We start from the raw sequence: 14,680 nt of genomic DNA, 5'->3' as shown, positions 1-14,680 counted from the left end.
AAAGTTTAGTCAAGTGCGACATCGGTTTGGTGGCTGAATGCGGCGCTACAGCCCTACACTACCAGCATACTCCGAGTGATGGGCAGAGGCGCTGCCACAAGCTTGATGCGTATCAACCATGTAGAACGTAGTGCGCCTGGTGACGTCGATGATCCGGCGGGAGCCAGGTATCTGAGATGGCGTACTACAGATAGCCGCGTACCCGCCATGTACAAGGACTCCCCAAGTTGGGCGACGAGAGGTCGAACTGGGTTTTGGTGGCTGCGAACGATACTTACTCTGGATTGAGAGCATGTGTATTGCTGACGAGAAACCTCGTGTTCTCGGTTATTGAGATCGCACCGGAGGCGTCCATTGCCGGCGAAGTTTGCGGGGCGCGCTCCGTTTGGCCTGGGACGTTTATCGGCGACCCTGAATCGTTAGCTGATCTAGCCACGCTCATGATGAAGATCTTAGTCGATCTCGCGAAGCAGTATGCCATCACAGTATCGATGCCTAAGTCCTTGGTTCTGTATACCTGGAACCCAAGGCAGCAAGTGCAAATCGGCCAGGACCATTCGACTCGAAACGCTGGGTCGCCCAGATGTCGATGATCGCCTGGACCCGCCTAACGCATGTCGTAAATCTTCCCGACTTCTCCAGGCGATCAGCGACAAGGCCTTCCGCGATCCTACTGCGGTCTTATTAGGGACATCATATCCACTCCACAGGTCTTGTTGCACTGTGATGAGGGATTCTGAGTTTTCGCTCGGAAACAAAGGTCCGATCTTGGTAATCTTGTCTAGGCCACTCAGTGCGCGTTTCATTCGTAGCCCTGTTCCCTGCGATCGGAGCTTGCTAAAACTCCGACGTTCATCCAGAACCAGTGTACCCTGTTAGGAGGTGCCCGGACCTTTGCAAGCTGACGCCGCCTCGAGGTTGGACGGACTGGAAATCATTCGCGCAGAAGCGCCTTGGAAGGCACGAGGCACGTGGTATACGGTACGCCATACCACGCCAAACGGTACGGCCGCACCGACGCTAACAGAAAATCGCCGGGGGTTGGACCGAAAACATGGAAATTGAGGAGACGAGACGAGGAGTTCCGGGCCCCCGGGAGCCGCATTGATCATGACAGTTGTAGCTTCAACGATGCAACGGAGCCCCACAACTGTGAAGGAAGTCAGAATTCAAAGTCTCAGTCGCATCATGTGTTGAAGCAGAAGGTGCGCCGGCTGCGACGTCTGGTTGCAGAAGAGCTGAGTAGTACGTTTCCTGGTCATAGTATTCATGCGACGCGGTCCAGTGCAACTTTACTTTGCAGCTATCCGTAGTCGACATCTGTAGGCAAATCACAGTACGCGGAACGATCGCCACACCTACCGGTTAGCCCACCGTAGCTAGTAGCTCAACATCATCGTAGACACGGTAAAATCCTTGCGCGCCGCTAGGAGTCTTGACAGGCGCTATAGCTTGGAAACAGCACCAGCTGCGCTGCTGCGCGTGTCAGAACAGACCTCTAGTTTCTACTCCGGAGTACATCCCTCACCGCTGCCAGCTGTGAAGGGATCTGCAAACTTGGAATCTGCCAATGCTATGTCGCAACCAAGACATCGCAGCCTGAGCGCTTCCCCGGCTGTCTACATGCTGACATGCATCTACCTAAAGCTTCTGCAGCAAGATTCGAACACCACCCCGCGAAAGGGATGCCCTTCCCTGCCAGGCGAGCATTAGTGTTCCAATAAGATAGATCCCGTCCCGTACGCAGGTCGGACCAGGCACCGCACTATCCCAGGGCAAGCGACAATGCTGTTACAGGCTTAGTAGCACGATTCACGAAAGGATCGGTCGTTTGGCGTCCCAGATATCCACATAAGCCTGACGCCCAACGAATAGAAATAATCCTTCTCGAACATTGGGCCACTACGCCACTTTCTACTGAACCTTATTCCGGCTCGAGAATCTGTCAACTCTTCGCTTCATCTCCTGAAGTCTCCTTAGCTGCCGTTATGGACCACTCAGTCTGGACAAAAGATGGCCAGGGTCTCGCTTGTGTCATTACGATTCATCCTCCACCAAGCCTATATCGCATACAACACCACGTTCGCTGAATTGTGAACGCTCGTTGTAAGGCCTCCCTCACACTGCACCACATTTCTACGCCGACCCAACATGAGCGGCGAATTCAGAGATGTACCATCCTTTAAACCATGGGGCCCTTTCATCTCAGATAGTTACGAGAACGAACCTATCACCGAATCAGATATCATCATCGCCTCCGTGGTGTGGGCGCTGACACTGATCAATGTCATCATAGCCCTATGGCTGATACAAAAACAAACACGAGGATCTCGATCACCACTGAAGAGTGTGTACATCTGGATGATATGGCTGGAACTTATCGTTTCGTTTGTGATGGGACTTGAGAGTTTCCTGCACTTGTTGAAGTACATCAGACCGAGTAAGTGGCTCCAACGTACGGCAATCTGGGGCTATACTGATCAAAGTACAGGTTTCGCATTTTACTTCACGATTCTCTTCTGGTGGTGTATTCAGGTTCAGCTTCTGTTGCAGATTATCATCAACCGTATTCGTGTCATCGTACCTGACCGAAAGCGGTCGAGGTGGATCATGATCACCACTGCCGTCTTCGTCACCGCCATCAACATCAGCGTGTTCAACATCTGGGTTCCAGCACGGTTACAGATTAACTCAACGTAAGTTGCATTTTCGCTACGCGCGTTGTATGAATGGTTGAAACGAGAAAGATGGTTATCTGAACTCAATCGACGTAGCAGTCGTGGCAACGACACTGTTGCAGAGAGCGCACTCAAGTCTACCATACAGTGCACTAACAAAGCATCAGGTATCATCTTGTCAATGAGTACTGGGACCGAATCGAGAAGGGTCTTTACCTTCTTGTCGATGCAGCGTTGAACTGGTATTTCTTGAAGACTGTCAAGGAGAATCTCATCAACAACGGCCTCACCAAGTACAACAAGCTTGTTCGCTTCAACCAGCAGATTGTCATGTTATCACTTCTTATGGATGTCATGATCATTGCTGCGATGTCGATACCAAACTCTTTTGTGTACGTACTTATTCCATTGAGCGCCCACCTAGCTCGCTTTTCTAACCCATCGTTTTCTAGATACATTCAATTCCACCCACTTGCCTACCTGGTTAAACTCAACATCGAGATGACAATGGCCAATCTCATCAAGCGCATAGCAATCTCCACATCACGCAAAACCGGCATGGCATCTATTGCGCAAGAGTTCAAATCCTCGTCCAACCAATCCACATCCGGCCAGCGCACTGGCGGCACAGTTCCCCACAAATCGCGCGGCTCAGTCCACGAGCTCGCGAGCTTCGCTTCCTATACTGTCGATACGAAAGCGACAAGCGACCAAGACCAGCATCGTGTCGTCAGCTTTGCCCCCACAGGAAATCAAATCAAAGAGACAAGGGAAGTCATCGTGCATACTGAACCAAATCCACACTACGAGCGCAGAGGCTCTGAAGTGGAGATCTCAGGGGGTCATGGGAAGAGACAATCGCACGGCGTGGTGATTGAGGAAAGGGGACTGCCCAGGCAAAAGAGCCTGGAGAGTATAACCGAAGGCAATGAGAGTATGAGGAGTGGCTTGACGCCGAAGCGGCTAGTAGACGATAGTGATGACGAGGCGGCGCTCGTGCAGCAAAAAAGCTGGGGATGGCCGAGACGACCGAGCTGAACATGAAGGCCATTGATGTATAGAATCTTTGTTTGCTTGTTTAGCATGGCTCGGTTGAAATATATAATACCTATTGTTTTCGCGATATAGACATGCGATGAAATGATAATTACAGATCAAATAATTACGATTAGACGGAATGTTTCGTTCCTCATGCTTGTGTCCTCTTAGCCACGCTGCGACCCTTGTAGAGCATAAATGCTTTTCTCGACAACGTTCTTCAGTCGATTAGAGCGCTCTCTTCACCTCAGCGAATGTCAACCACACTCATGTGCGTGGGCGCATGCTGAAACCCGGCTGAATTGGACAGGCATCTGATTCTAGACAGACCAGCACTGGGTATCAGGTGTTGAGTGATCACGCCGAGCAGAGTTTCGGAGACTATATGTCAGATACGCCGAGTTGATGGGCCGGGTGGTCATGCCGAAAAGCAAGCAGACATGATGCCGTCGGGTATTATGAGAATCGATGTGAGGCTATGCCGATATGCAAGACATGATACTTCCGGAAAAGCCGCTGGTGACCTGATCGATAGGATGGCCACGTAATGCGACGAAAACTCCATTTGAAAGACCAACTCACAAGACTTTCACTTACCTTATCATTGACATGGCGATGACAAGCCGATGTAAATCGCAGCTTCGCCTGGTCGTTTGTTTGAACCACAAAGACACGCAGGGACAGCGGATGTTTTATCCATCAGGAAGACAAGAGGTTGCCGCACTGTGCGCTTGACTATATTAGGTAATCTAGACATACACGTGAAATTATTGCATTTTGATTCTCACTTTTCGATGCTCGAGCAGAAATGCATTGCGAGTACGGAGACTGTCCGCACATCGGAGATTGCTGCGAGGATGTTGCGGGTAGAAGGAATGCTCACCTTGCTTCCCCGGAGCAAAGCAACGATTCCCCCGCACTTGCCAACAAGGAAGGTTTGCCGACCATGCACAATAACCGTTCAGGAAAGATTGCTTGGCATTCTACACGCGTATACGGATTGAACAAAGCTGGTAAGCCGTGTACTCAGCTGATGGCACGTCCCGAGTCCTATGACCATGTTTAAAAGATGCTTCTTGTGCTGTAGTCATGTAAACGTCTTCAACTTTGCCATCACATAGCCTGTATTCGCTCAGGTTTCGTCCCTACGTCACTACACAAGCCACGAACATGGGGGTAGGCGATATTTCGATCCGCTCCAGCGAGCGTCCTGAGACGGGCAGCGTCAACATACCAGTTGGTGTGTTCCCAGCGTCGTCAAAGAGCGATTCAGTCGATGCACACAGGGTTGCGAACGAGATAGTCACACGGTTCAACGATGCGCTTGCGAAGCGAGATCATGCAGCGATTGCAGACCTTTTCTGCAAAGACAATAGCTACTGGAGAGACCATCTGGCCATGACTTGGGATCTGAGAACTGCGAAGGGCAGCTGTAAGTGTCCCTGCGCGCACTGCATACGAGACATAAACTGACTTTGTACGCCCACGTTCAGCCGAAATCAAGAAGTACTTGGACTCTAGCAAGGTCCGGCTGGAAAAAGTTGAAGTTAGCAAGAGCTCGGATTATCGGGCGCCAAAATTTGGAGCAATCGACGTTTTGGGCGACGTCAACGGCATAAATCTTTTCGTGACCTTCGAAACAAGTGTTGGGCGTGGCGAGGGTGTCATGAATCTCACGGATGACAGCGGGCAATGGAAAGTGTTTACGCTCTACACCTTGTTAAAGGAGCTCAAGGGTCATGAAGAGCCGCTGGGGCACCGACGGACGAAGGGTGTTAAGCATGGCGGGGACCCAGCCAGAAAGACCTGGAAGGAGACCCGGGATGCGGAGAAAGAAGAGATTGACCCGAAGGTGTTGATTCTAGGTGCTGGGCAGGGTGGTCTGACAGTTGCTGCGCGCCTGAAGATGCTCAACATTCCTGCACTCATGGTGGATCAGAACGAAAGAGTTGGCGATAACTGGCGCAAGCGGTACCGGCAACTCGTACTGCACGATCCAGTGTGGTACGACCACATGCCTTATGTACCTTTCCCAGCACATTGGCCTATCTTTACCCCCAAGGACAAGCTCGCTGAGTTCTTCGAAGCTTACGTGAACCTGCTCGAACTTAACGTATGGACTTCTACGAGCCTCAAATCAACGTCGTGGGATGAGGGCAAGAAGCAGTGGACCGTGACTGTCGAGCGTCGGAAAGCAGATGGATCCGTTCAAACGCGGACTTTGCACCCGAGACACATCGTGCAGGCAACTGGTCATTCAGGCGAGAAGAATTTCCCCCAGATCAAAGGCATGGAAAGCTTCAAAGGCGATCGGCTATGCCACAGCTCTGAGCATCCTGGCGCGAATCCAGAATCTAAAGGCAAGAAGGCTATTGTTGTAGGGTGCTGTAATTCCGGGCATGACATTGCGCAAGACTTCTTCGAGAAAGGGTACGACATTACTATTGTGCAGCGCAGTACAACATGCGTTGTCTCCTCCGAAGCCATCACCGACATCGGCAACAAGGGTTTGTACGATCAAGATGCGCCGCCCGTTGACGATGCCGATCTTACTTTCTGGGGCTTGCCAAGCGAGCTTCTGAAGGCACAGCAGATCAAAGTCACTAAGATCCAAGCTGATCATGACAAGAAGATCCACGACGGCCTTCGCGCAGCTGGCTTCGTTGTTGACAGTGGGCCAATGGATTCAGGCCTTCTTATCAAGTATTTTCAGCGCGGTGGCGGCTACTACATCGACGTCGGAGCATCTCAACTCATAATTGATGGGAAGATCAAGGTCAAGCAAGGCCAGGAAATTGCGCAAATTCTGCCAGATGGAATCGAATTCGCGGATGGTGATAAGCTGGAGGCCGATGAGATCGTGTTCGCGACTGGGTACCAAAACATGCGCACGCAGGCACGTAAGATCTTTGGCGATGAAGTAGCGGACCGCGTCAGCGACGTGTGGGGATTCAACGACGAAGGTGAGTTCAGAACCATGTGGCAAAAGAGCGGTCATCCTGGGTTGTGGTTTATGGGTGGTAATCTGGCGCTCTCAAGGTTCTACAGTCGGATACTAGCGTTGCAGATCAAGGCTGTAGAAGAAGGCATGATAGAAGATGCTGAAGGTGCGAAGGCAAGGCTGTAGTGATATGTGACTACCATAGAACCACGAAAAGGGCCGCGGAGGTTCAACGCACCTGGTTCAAACAGCTATCCGAAGCCTTTCTCCCAAGTTTTGCCATTTTCAGATCTAGCGCGGGGTATGTCCCCACTTCTGGGTGCCATCTTAAACGACACAAGCTCCAAATCTGCATCAACTAATCTGCGTGCATCATCCGTCATACGTGCATACTTACTCAAGTTCTTCCTCCAGACGTCATGGCATCGAAGCCCCAGGTCATCCTCGTCGTTGGCGGAACGTCCGGAATTGGATACGCCATCACGCAATGCATTCTTTCATCGCCTTACCTACCATTGAATGCCAAAGTAATCGCATTTGGGCTTATAGATTCAACCATCAAGCTCGAGTTTACGAAACAACAGAGAGAGCGCCTAAGGATAGTCGAAGGCGATGTCACAGTAGAGGAAGATCGAGAGTTAGCGGTCCAGACATGTTTTAACCATTTTGGAGGACTCGATACATTGGTGTACTGCGCGGGCGTTATCACACCGATACAAAGATTGGAGAAGTTGGACATGGAAGCTGTGAAGAGAAGTTTTGATATCAATGTTTTCGGAGCCATGAGTATGGTAAGTAACAACTTGACATCCTAGCACTCTGAGCACATCTCGTACCGCAAGGTATTGCTCAATTACTGTCCTCATGACTAACGTCTCTTAGGTTCAGCTCACCCTCCCACATCTCCGTGCGTCACGGACATCTCATCCTCTAAATGCTGGTCGTGGCAAAGTTATAATCTTATCTTCAGCATGCGATACTACAATATCCTACCATGGTTGGACCCCTTACAGCACCACCAAAGCCGCACTAACCCGGTTCATTTCCTGTCTCGCACATGAAGAGCCTCTACTCAGCGTTCAGGGCGTATACCCGAAGTTGACGCGGACGAAAATGATCGATGGATTAGTTGAAGGGAGGTATCAGGGGGTTATGGCGGACCATGAGATTGAGCGGTTCAGGATTTGGGACGAGATGGGCGACGAGATGGTGGAGCCACCTGAGCTCTGCGGAGACGCTATTGCGAAGTTGGCGCTCGGACTTTTCGAGGGTGGAAAGAGTGGAGAGACTCTATATTATTACGAGCACATTCCACGGAAGATCGAGGGGACATGATGCATATGCTGACCGCGATCTGTCTGATTGGTAAAGCACAATATTCATGCGTGTGAAAACAGTAGTTTCGTATTGAATCTCTGCTCAAGATCTCAAGCTATCTTTTCTCCAACGAAGGCTTTTCATACCTTACGCTTCTCCTTCGCAGCCTCCTTAATGATATCCGCAGCCTTTTCCGCAGTTGCATAGACAGTGGTCATGATATGGGAAGCTGGCAAGATGGGCATTACACTCGCGTCCACAATCCTCAAGCCCTCCACGCCGTAAACCTTCAGGTTCTGGTCCACGACACCACCGTCTTCTCTGGAACCCATCTTGCAGCTACCTGCGGGGTGGTAGAGTGTCGACGCAGTACTGCGGATAAAAGCGTCGATATCCGCGTCGGCGGTGACATTGCCTCCGGGCGAGACTTCGAAGGGGTTGAGCGAGAGAATGGATGGCGCAGCAGCGAGTCTTCGAGCAAAGTGCACACCTTCGCGCAACAGTGCAGTATCGACTTCGTTGCGTAGAAATCCCACATCGGCGACCGGAGCATCGAACATGCTGGACGAACTTGCCTTTACACTTCCACGCGAGTATGGATGCTGGAGTCCGAGAACCATGACGCCGTCAGCCCAGATGACCTCCATCATTGCGGAGTCATTAGCCTGAAGCTTCTTGTTAAGAGAATCAAATTGCGCTTCATAGCCTCGTGCGACTTCAGCGGGCGTGTTGGGTGGGAGGGAGGCGGATGATCCACCAGCGACAGCCTGAGACAAAATGGATTGCGTGGCGTTAGAGTAGGTTTGCACTGGCAAGAAAAGAAGGAAATCGCCGGTCGGGGAGGTCAGTGGGCCAGATCTGTCATTGTCGTACTGCTCGCGAGCTTGCGCGGCGAAGGTAGCGTTTGTTGTCAGGGTGTTGGTCAGGATAGTGGTGTTTACTGTGCCGCTGTCAGTGGTTTCTTCAGCTGGAACATATAACATTATACTCACGTATGTTCACTACAACAATAGAAAGATGGTCGTGCAGATTGTATCCAACGGCAGGAAGATCAACAACTGTCTCAACGTTGATTGACTCGAGCAGAGAAGCTTCACCAATACCAGACACTTGCAGCAGTTGAGGCGTATGCAGCGTTCCAGCAGCAAGAATGACTTCCCGCTTGGCTTTGGTCTGTTGGCGGGTCGCATTTGCAGAGGCCGAGAACTCAACACCAGTTACCTTGACCGCTTCCGTATCGTTGCATTTTTCTGTGAGAATACGCGATACAAGGTTGCCGGTAAGAATGTGAAAGTTTGCGCGCGCTTCAGCGGATGCATAATAGGCTTCCTCCGCAGAGGATCGTGTTGCAGTCTTCGGGTCCAGGTTGTGTGGGCAAAAATAACCACCGAATGCGTTTCCAGTTGCTTGGTCGTTGACAGAGATACCGAGTTCCTTGGTAGCTTGCACTATATTCTCTGAATAAAGCGTCAGTATCTCATGTATTGCAAAATTTGTGTTGGACTCACTCGTTGTAGGCCAAAAGAAGGGAGAGTAAGTTGTTTGCATGTATCCTTTGTCTCCGTGGTATTCGGGATTGACTTCGATGTTATATTCTGCTTCAATCTCTGGTGTCGGTGGCGTAAAGTTCTCGTTCTATAACCTGGTTAGATGCTTTTACGCTGTTGCTGAGCAAACGTACCTTTTTAAAATACGGTAGGAATGTTTCGAAGTTCCAACCCTCGTTTCCTAACGTCTCCCATCCGTCATAATCAGATCGTGCTCCACGATCAAAGACCATGCGATTGAGTTTCGTCGATCCGCCCACAATTTTGCCTTGCGGGATGGAAACAACGCGACCGTCCAACCCTTCATCCGCGGCGTAGGAGATATTCCAGTCGTACTTTGTTCCAACAGCACCGCCTGCTAAGCCTGGAATGGTGACATAATCCTCATTTTGGTCGCTGACACACAGGTTAGTATCTTAGCGATGCATGTAGATCTCATGTAACTCACAAATCGCCAGCCTCGATGACCAATACGCTTACATCTATTCAGGGTCATGTTAGCCGCTTGCATGCCACGCGACATGTGTAAAGCCTACCCTGATCCTCGGATAGTCGATTGGCAACTGTGAGACCCGACGCGCCGGCGCCTACAATCACATAATCGTATTCTGGGAGGACGTCTTCTGCTCTCGAAACCAGTTGCGCATTGGAAAGTGGGTGTGCGAGAAGACCAGTCGCAGAAAGGGCAACAGTCACTCCGAGATTCAATAGTGAAGGCATGATCGCAGCGTACAACAACAATCGTTCGTGTCGTCCTGCCAAAAGTACTTAGGTATATGTACATGTACATGTCGAGCAACCGTAATGACACCGCCAGTCGGGCCGCCCGCATCTGCCGATGTTGAGCACCAAGAGCGGCCTAGCCGAGGCGGGTTCATCAGGCTCGTCGTCCTATCGCCGCATGGCGCGTTGGCGAGGTTCCGATTTATAATACTTCAGCGGCTTTTGTACTACGTACGCAATAGCTTTTGAGCACAAACAGATTAGCGGAGGCGGAGTTGGACCCCACCCGATCCTCCGACCTTATCCGGGGAGTGTGCCGTGGTGGCTTCATGCGCCGTTATTGTGGCTTAAAGGATCGGCTTAATGGACCCGTAATTGGTTTCCAGCATCAGTTCGGTTCCTTGATGGAAGCAGGCTGTGCTAAGTAGCCTAAAACAAATATGTGGTCCCTTGTACATCTGAGCCAGTCTATCGGACCTGTTCCTTCCAGTCGCAATTGTTGGCGTTGCAGCACAGTCGAGTACACATCACGTGCCATCTATGGGTCCTGTACCTCGGGCCGGGCGAGTTTCGCTGGCTGTCGTTGGCAAGCACGTAAGCTGGCAAGCAACCACCCATCAATCTCGAGCAGTGTAATCGACGGAAAGAGTTGAACTGCCGACGCGATCTAGAAGCTCGAGCGACGTAATAATTGTTCCGCATTAAGATTTAGAGATGAAAGTCGGGTTGCAGAGACACCTTTTAGGTGTAGCGCTCCCAGAAATGCGGTGGATTACTTGCAGATGAACATGTCATCGTTGCTGATTGTCGCCCAAGAAGTACACCAGTGTTTGATGCGATCCATGTCCACCCAACCATTTGTCACGTCCGGGCTGCAAGCATCGAAGCACATTGTGAATCCAATAGATCGATTGAGATACACTGCAAGATCTGTCTGCAGGGTCGAGAAGTACCGCTGAACGCTAAGAGCAGTAAACAATGATTGTGCATGAGGAATCCATACGCGGGCAAATCTTCTCACCTAGAGAGGTCAATGCGACTACTCACGAAACCGCCCAGATACTACATCCTTGCAATCTGCCACGCCTCCTCTCCTTCTCCGATCGCAACTCTTTCTCCCTACTATGTTGGTAGTTCTCAATTATGAGGCTTTCGCTGGTAGGTTCCGATATTGGTCATTCAGCAGCATTCCTCGCCATTCCATCAACAGTGAAGATGACAAAGGTATCCTGTCTCTTCGGCGCCGACATTGCGGCCTCGACGGACGAGTGATTCTTTCTCTCACTCACTGTACGCTTCTCACAAACCGGCTGATGCTCTCTGGACAAGTGATCCTTACTTATTACACCGCCGCACCCCCAGTGTTTGCAGGTGATCTTCTCGTACATGCTGACGTGTAAATGGAATGTTTCTTGGCGAACTTGGTGTCCCAATCAAGCCAAGAACCATAATTGTTGCACTGTTTGAACCCCTGGACCGACTGCGGTGTTGGTTCTGATGCATAAGTAGGTGAGCGCAGCCAGACATGCCATCAAAGAAGGAGGCATGATGCTGGTAAAATGAATTACCATCTGACGAAGTTTCATGTCATCCTTCGTTGTACGATAGCTAAGCTTAGCCGTTAACATCGGCGCAGAATCCCAAAATCAACGTCACTCAATAGCATGCCCAACTTCGCCTACGAACACCAGCTCATCCGCTTCGGGCGCCTGGTCTACAGGTTCCTGAACATCCGCCCCACCATCCATCATACCCAAGGCCTTTTTCCTCAGGTTCAGTACAGCCATCAGGTGGTTCGCATTTAGGGGCTCCTCTTTCTTCGCTGCGAGAATCTTTGCGGTTTTGATCGCGCTCTTTATTTGACGGCCATTGAATTCCAACTTTGCCAAGTTGATCACATCTGATTCCTCAATGTCGATCTTCTCGTTTTCCATGGTAGCCAGGAAGTTACGCCAGACCTGCTGGCGGTCAGCTTCTGTAAGTGAGCTGTAGCTCAGCGTAATATCGATTCGAGATTCGAAAGCTGTGTCGATGCTGCGCATCCGATTCGTGGTCAGAATCATGATGCCTTTGTAGTATTCGAGTAGGCGAAGGAAAACCGAAACAAGTTCGTTGCGTTGAAGGTTGTTTGATGTGCGCGCCTCCATGAATACGTCCGCTTCGTCGAGGAGGAGAACAGCACCGAAATGGCCGCACAGCTTTAGTGCCTTCTCAAGGTTGTCCTCGACAATACGCGCTGTCGTTCCTAGGTCACCAGCACCAAGCTTATACAGGGGTCGGCGCAGGTGTTCCGAGACAGCCTCCGCGGTAAGTGTTTTACCAACACCTGGGGGGCCACAAAGAAGCATAATCATGCCCTGACCTTTGCCGCCGATGAAGCTAAACGTGAATGGACAAAGTCAGTATCTTCTCACGGGCAGTTCATACGGGGACATTACTGACTCGTCGAATGGCTTCCCTTGCTTGAACTGATCACGGTCTACCAGAGCAAGTACCAAGTCCTTTTCGTTTTGATCCAGTACTAGACTGTCGAAAGCACGCTTAGCCCATGGTATCTCATGGATCTTTGTGACATCCAACTTCAACCACTTCTTCTTTTCAATATCGAAACCTCTGACATAATGAACAGCCAAGAGACATTCTTTGTCGGTCATTGGCGAAAGGTCCACTTGGATTGGCGATCCCACAGTACTGGGTATGCTGGAAGAGTATCGATTCATCGATTGGGCCCAGGTAAGTTGTCCAATCTCGGATAGTTGAGCATAGTCCGGAAATGATGGAGCCTCGAATTTGTGGTATGCTCGCGCATCAATGACCATTCGTTCGTTTACACGCTCTTCATACTCGTCGGTGAAGGCTTTGAAGAAATGGCCGCGAAGCTGTTCGAATCTCCGACCGCGAGTGATAAGTCGCTCACGAACCTTTTCTTCGTTTGGAAGTCCGTCGAGGGGCGAAACCTCCAGTGCAGTCAAGGCTCGCAGACCTAAGAGGTGCGTGTATGTAGTCAGTGTATGGCTCACATGCATTTCATAAGGGGTCATCTCTCACCATAATATTGGGGTACACGCTTTGCTTGAGCAAGAAGACCACATCGTCTTCCATCCCAGTCAACCACATCAACGCCGATCGACCAGAATATCGGGTTGGGCGGAGGAGGATACATCAGTTGGCAACTGCGTACCATGCCAGCCGAGTCGGTCTCATGTTCCAGAACTATCATTGCGGGTATATACACTAGATTCAGGTCTTCGAACGCCACATGGCCCGTCTTTTTCACATCTTCGATCTTTTCGAACGATTCCTTCAGTAGAGGCTCAAGGACTTCCTGGAGCAACTGTAGGTGGCGTTTAGTTTCAGAGTCTGGATCCAGATGATCTTTGTAGCTAACCATCGCTTGCCATCGATGAATGAATGGGAGAAATGGTGGTGAGAACGACTTCATCTCATGTTGTGTCAGGCCCGGGTAGCCTTCCAATATCTTCTCCAGAGCCGTATGGAGAAGCTCACTGTTTATGCGTACTTCGTGGATAAGCCATTCGTCTGTTTTCTCATTGAAACGATGGTAAACATTCACTGCAAAGGCTTCTCGAGTTTTCTTCGTTCGTAGCTTATCGCCAGTAGCGCCGTAATGAAGCGGTTTCTCATCCACCCAGTGAAACCTGTCTGGATCTTGATCGGTCGGAACATAGTATATGTCTCGGTGACTGCAGCGCTTGCCCTTCTCTACAGCCTCGGCTAGGTCATCTTCGGGAGGAAGCTGATTACCGGGAGGTAATCCAGGTCCTGGAGGAACAAACCCAGGCTGTGGACCCAGAGTAGGGTCCCAGAACCCGGCGTAGTTCATCTGAATCCAGTTAGTAGCTTGCTGAGAGTCTAAGCTGTAGCGCTGGTGTCTGACCATCTCTTGATCTGAATTTGGCCTTACCCGGCGTCGTCGGGGCCGCGACCGTGGGCTACTGACCTCATACTGCAGCGGCATACCAGGCTGACTGCACATGTTTCTTTGTAGACGAGGCTGTACAGTAGTAAATGCGTCGGTTGTGCGTGCGTCTGATAAGGTCAAGATACTGGCAGCACGATAATTCGAAAATAATAATAAGAGAAAGCGAAGACGAGGTGCGCGATGATTCAACGAGACGAATGAATACTTGAGAGACCATGGACACCTTTTTGAGTGTGTAGCAGACGTGTCAAATCGAGGTTCACCGGAAAGACATTCGTGCGTCAATGGATGCCTGATAAGACCGGTCAACGCCTTGCTACACGAAAGCCTCACGAACCATTGGCTAGGGGCTTAAAATAAGATCCCCGCACCTCAACAACATCCGGAAGAGTAAGTCGGCGTGAAGAACATGCGTGACACCACACCCGTGAGCGAAAAAGAACGGAGCATCTAATCGCATCCTCCACCTCCATGACCTCCTCCATCTCCGCCG

At 50.6% G+C, this 14,680-nt stretch overlaps 5 protein-coding genes across 5 annotated transcripts; 3 read left to right on the top strand and 2 right to left on the bottom strand.

The window, feature by feature from the left end:
• Positions 1-2,151: 2,151 nt before the first annotated feature.
• Positions 2,152-3,716, top strand: AA0111_g6610 (hypothetical protein; the record flags this gene model as incomplete). Its single annotated transcript, XM_028652852.1, has 4 exons — positions 2,152-2,440; positions 2,492-2,696; positions 2,846-3,070; positions 3,131-3,716. The coding sequence occupies 4 exons, from the start codon at positions 2,152-2,154 to the stop codon at positions 3,714-3,716; spliced, it is 1,305 nt and encodes a 434-aa protein (XP_028505845.1).
• A 1,170-nt stretch (positions 3,717-4,886) lies between these two features.
• AA0111_g6609 (hypothetical protein) lies at positions 4,887-6,843 on the top strand (the record flags this gene model as incomplete). The annotated part of the gene is made up of 2 exons (XM_028652850.1): positions 4,887-5,148; positions 5,210-6,843. 2 exons carry the CDS (start codon positions 4,887-4,889, stop codon positions 6,841-6,843), a joined length of 1,896 nt encoding a protein of 631 aa, XP_028505691.1.
• A 233-nt stretch (positions 6,844-7,076) lies between these two features.
• Positions 7,077-7,992, top strand: AA0111_g6608 (hypothetical protein; the record flags this gene model as incomplete). Its single annotated transcript, XM_028652849.1, has 2 exons — positions 7,077-7,448; positions 7,540-7,992. 2 exons carry the CDS (start codon positions 7,077-7,079, stop codon positions 7,990-7,992), a joined length of 825 nt encoding a protein of 274 aa, XP_028505690.1.
• Positions 7,993-8,114: 122 nt separating this feature from the next.
• Positions 8,115-10,241, bottom strand: AA0111_g6607 (hypothetical protein; the record flags this gene model as incomplete). The annotated part of the gene is made up of 6 exons (XM_028652848.1): positions 8,115-8,914; positions 8,967-9,431; positions 9,483-9,609; positions 9,656-9,917; positions 9,970-10,003; positions 10,058-10,241. The coding sequence occupies 6 exons, from the start codon at positions 10,239-10,241 to the stop codon at positions 8,115-8,117; spliced, it is 1,872 nt and encodes a 623-aa protein (XP_028505687.1).
• Positions 10,242-11,896: 1,655 nt separating this feature from the next.
• Positions 11,897-14,145, bottom strand: AA0111_g6606 (hypothetical protein; the record flags this gene model as incomplete). Its single annotated transcript, XM_028652847.1, has 3 exons — positions 11,897-12,623; positions 12,687-13,227; positions 13,293-14,145. The coding sequence occupies 3 exons, from the start codon at positions 14,143-14,145 to the stop codon at positions 11,897-11,899; spliced, it is 2,121 nt and encodes a 706-aa protein (XP_028505686.1).
• Positions 14,146-14,680: the final 535 nt, after the last annotated feature.

This window comes from Alternaria arborescens, assembly GCF_004154835.1.
Source record: "Alternaria arborescens strain FERA 675 chromosome Unknown contig_14, whole genome shotgun sequence".
Taxonomy (NCBI): Eukaryota; Fungi; Ascomycota; class Dothideomycetes; order Pleosporales; family Pleosporaceae; genus Alternaria; species Alternaria arborescens.
The sequence above is the reverse complement of the archived record's forward strand: the minus strand, read 5'-3'. Positions and strand labels throughout refer to the sequence as shown.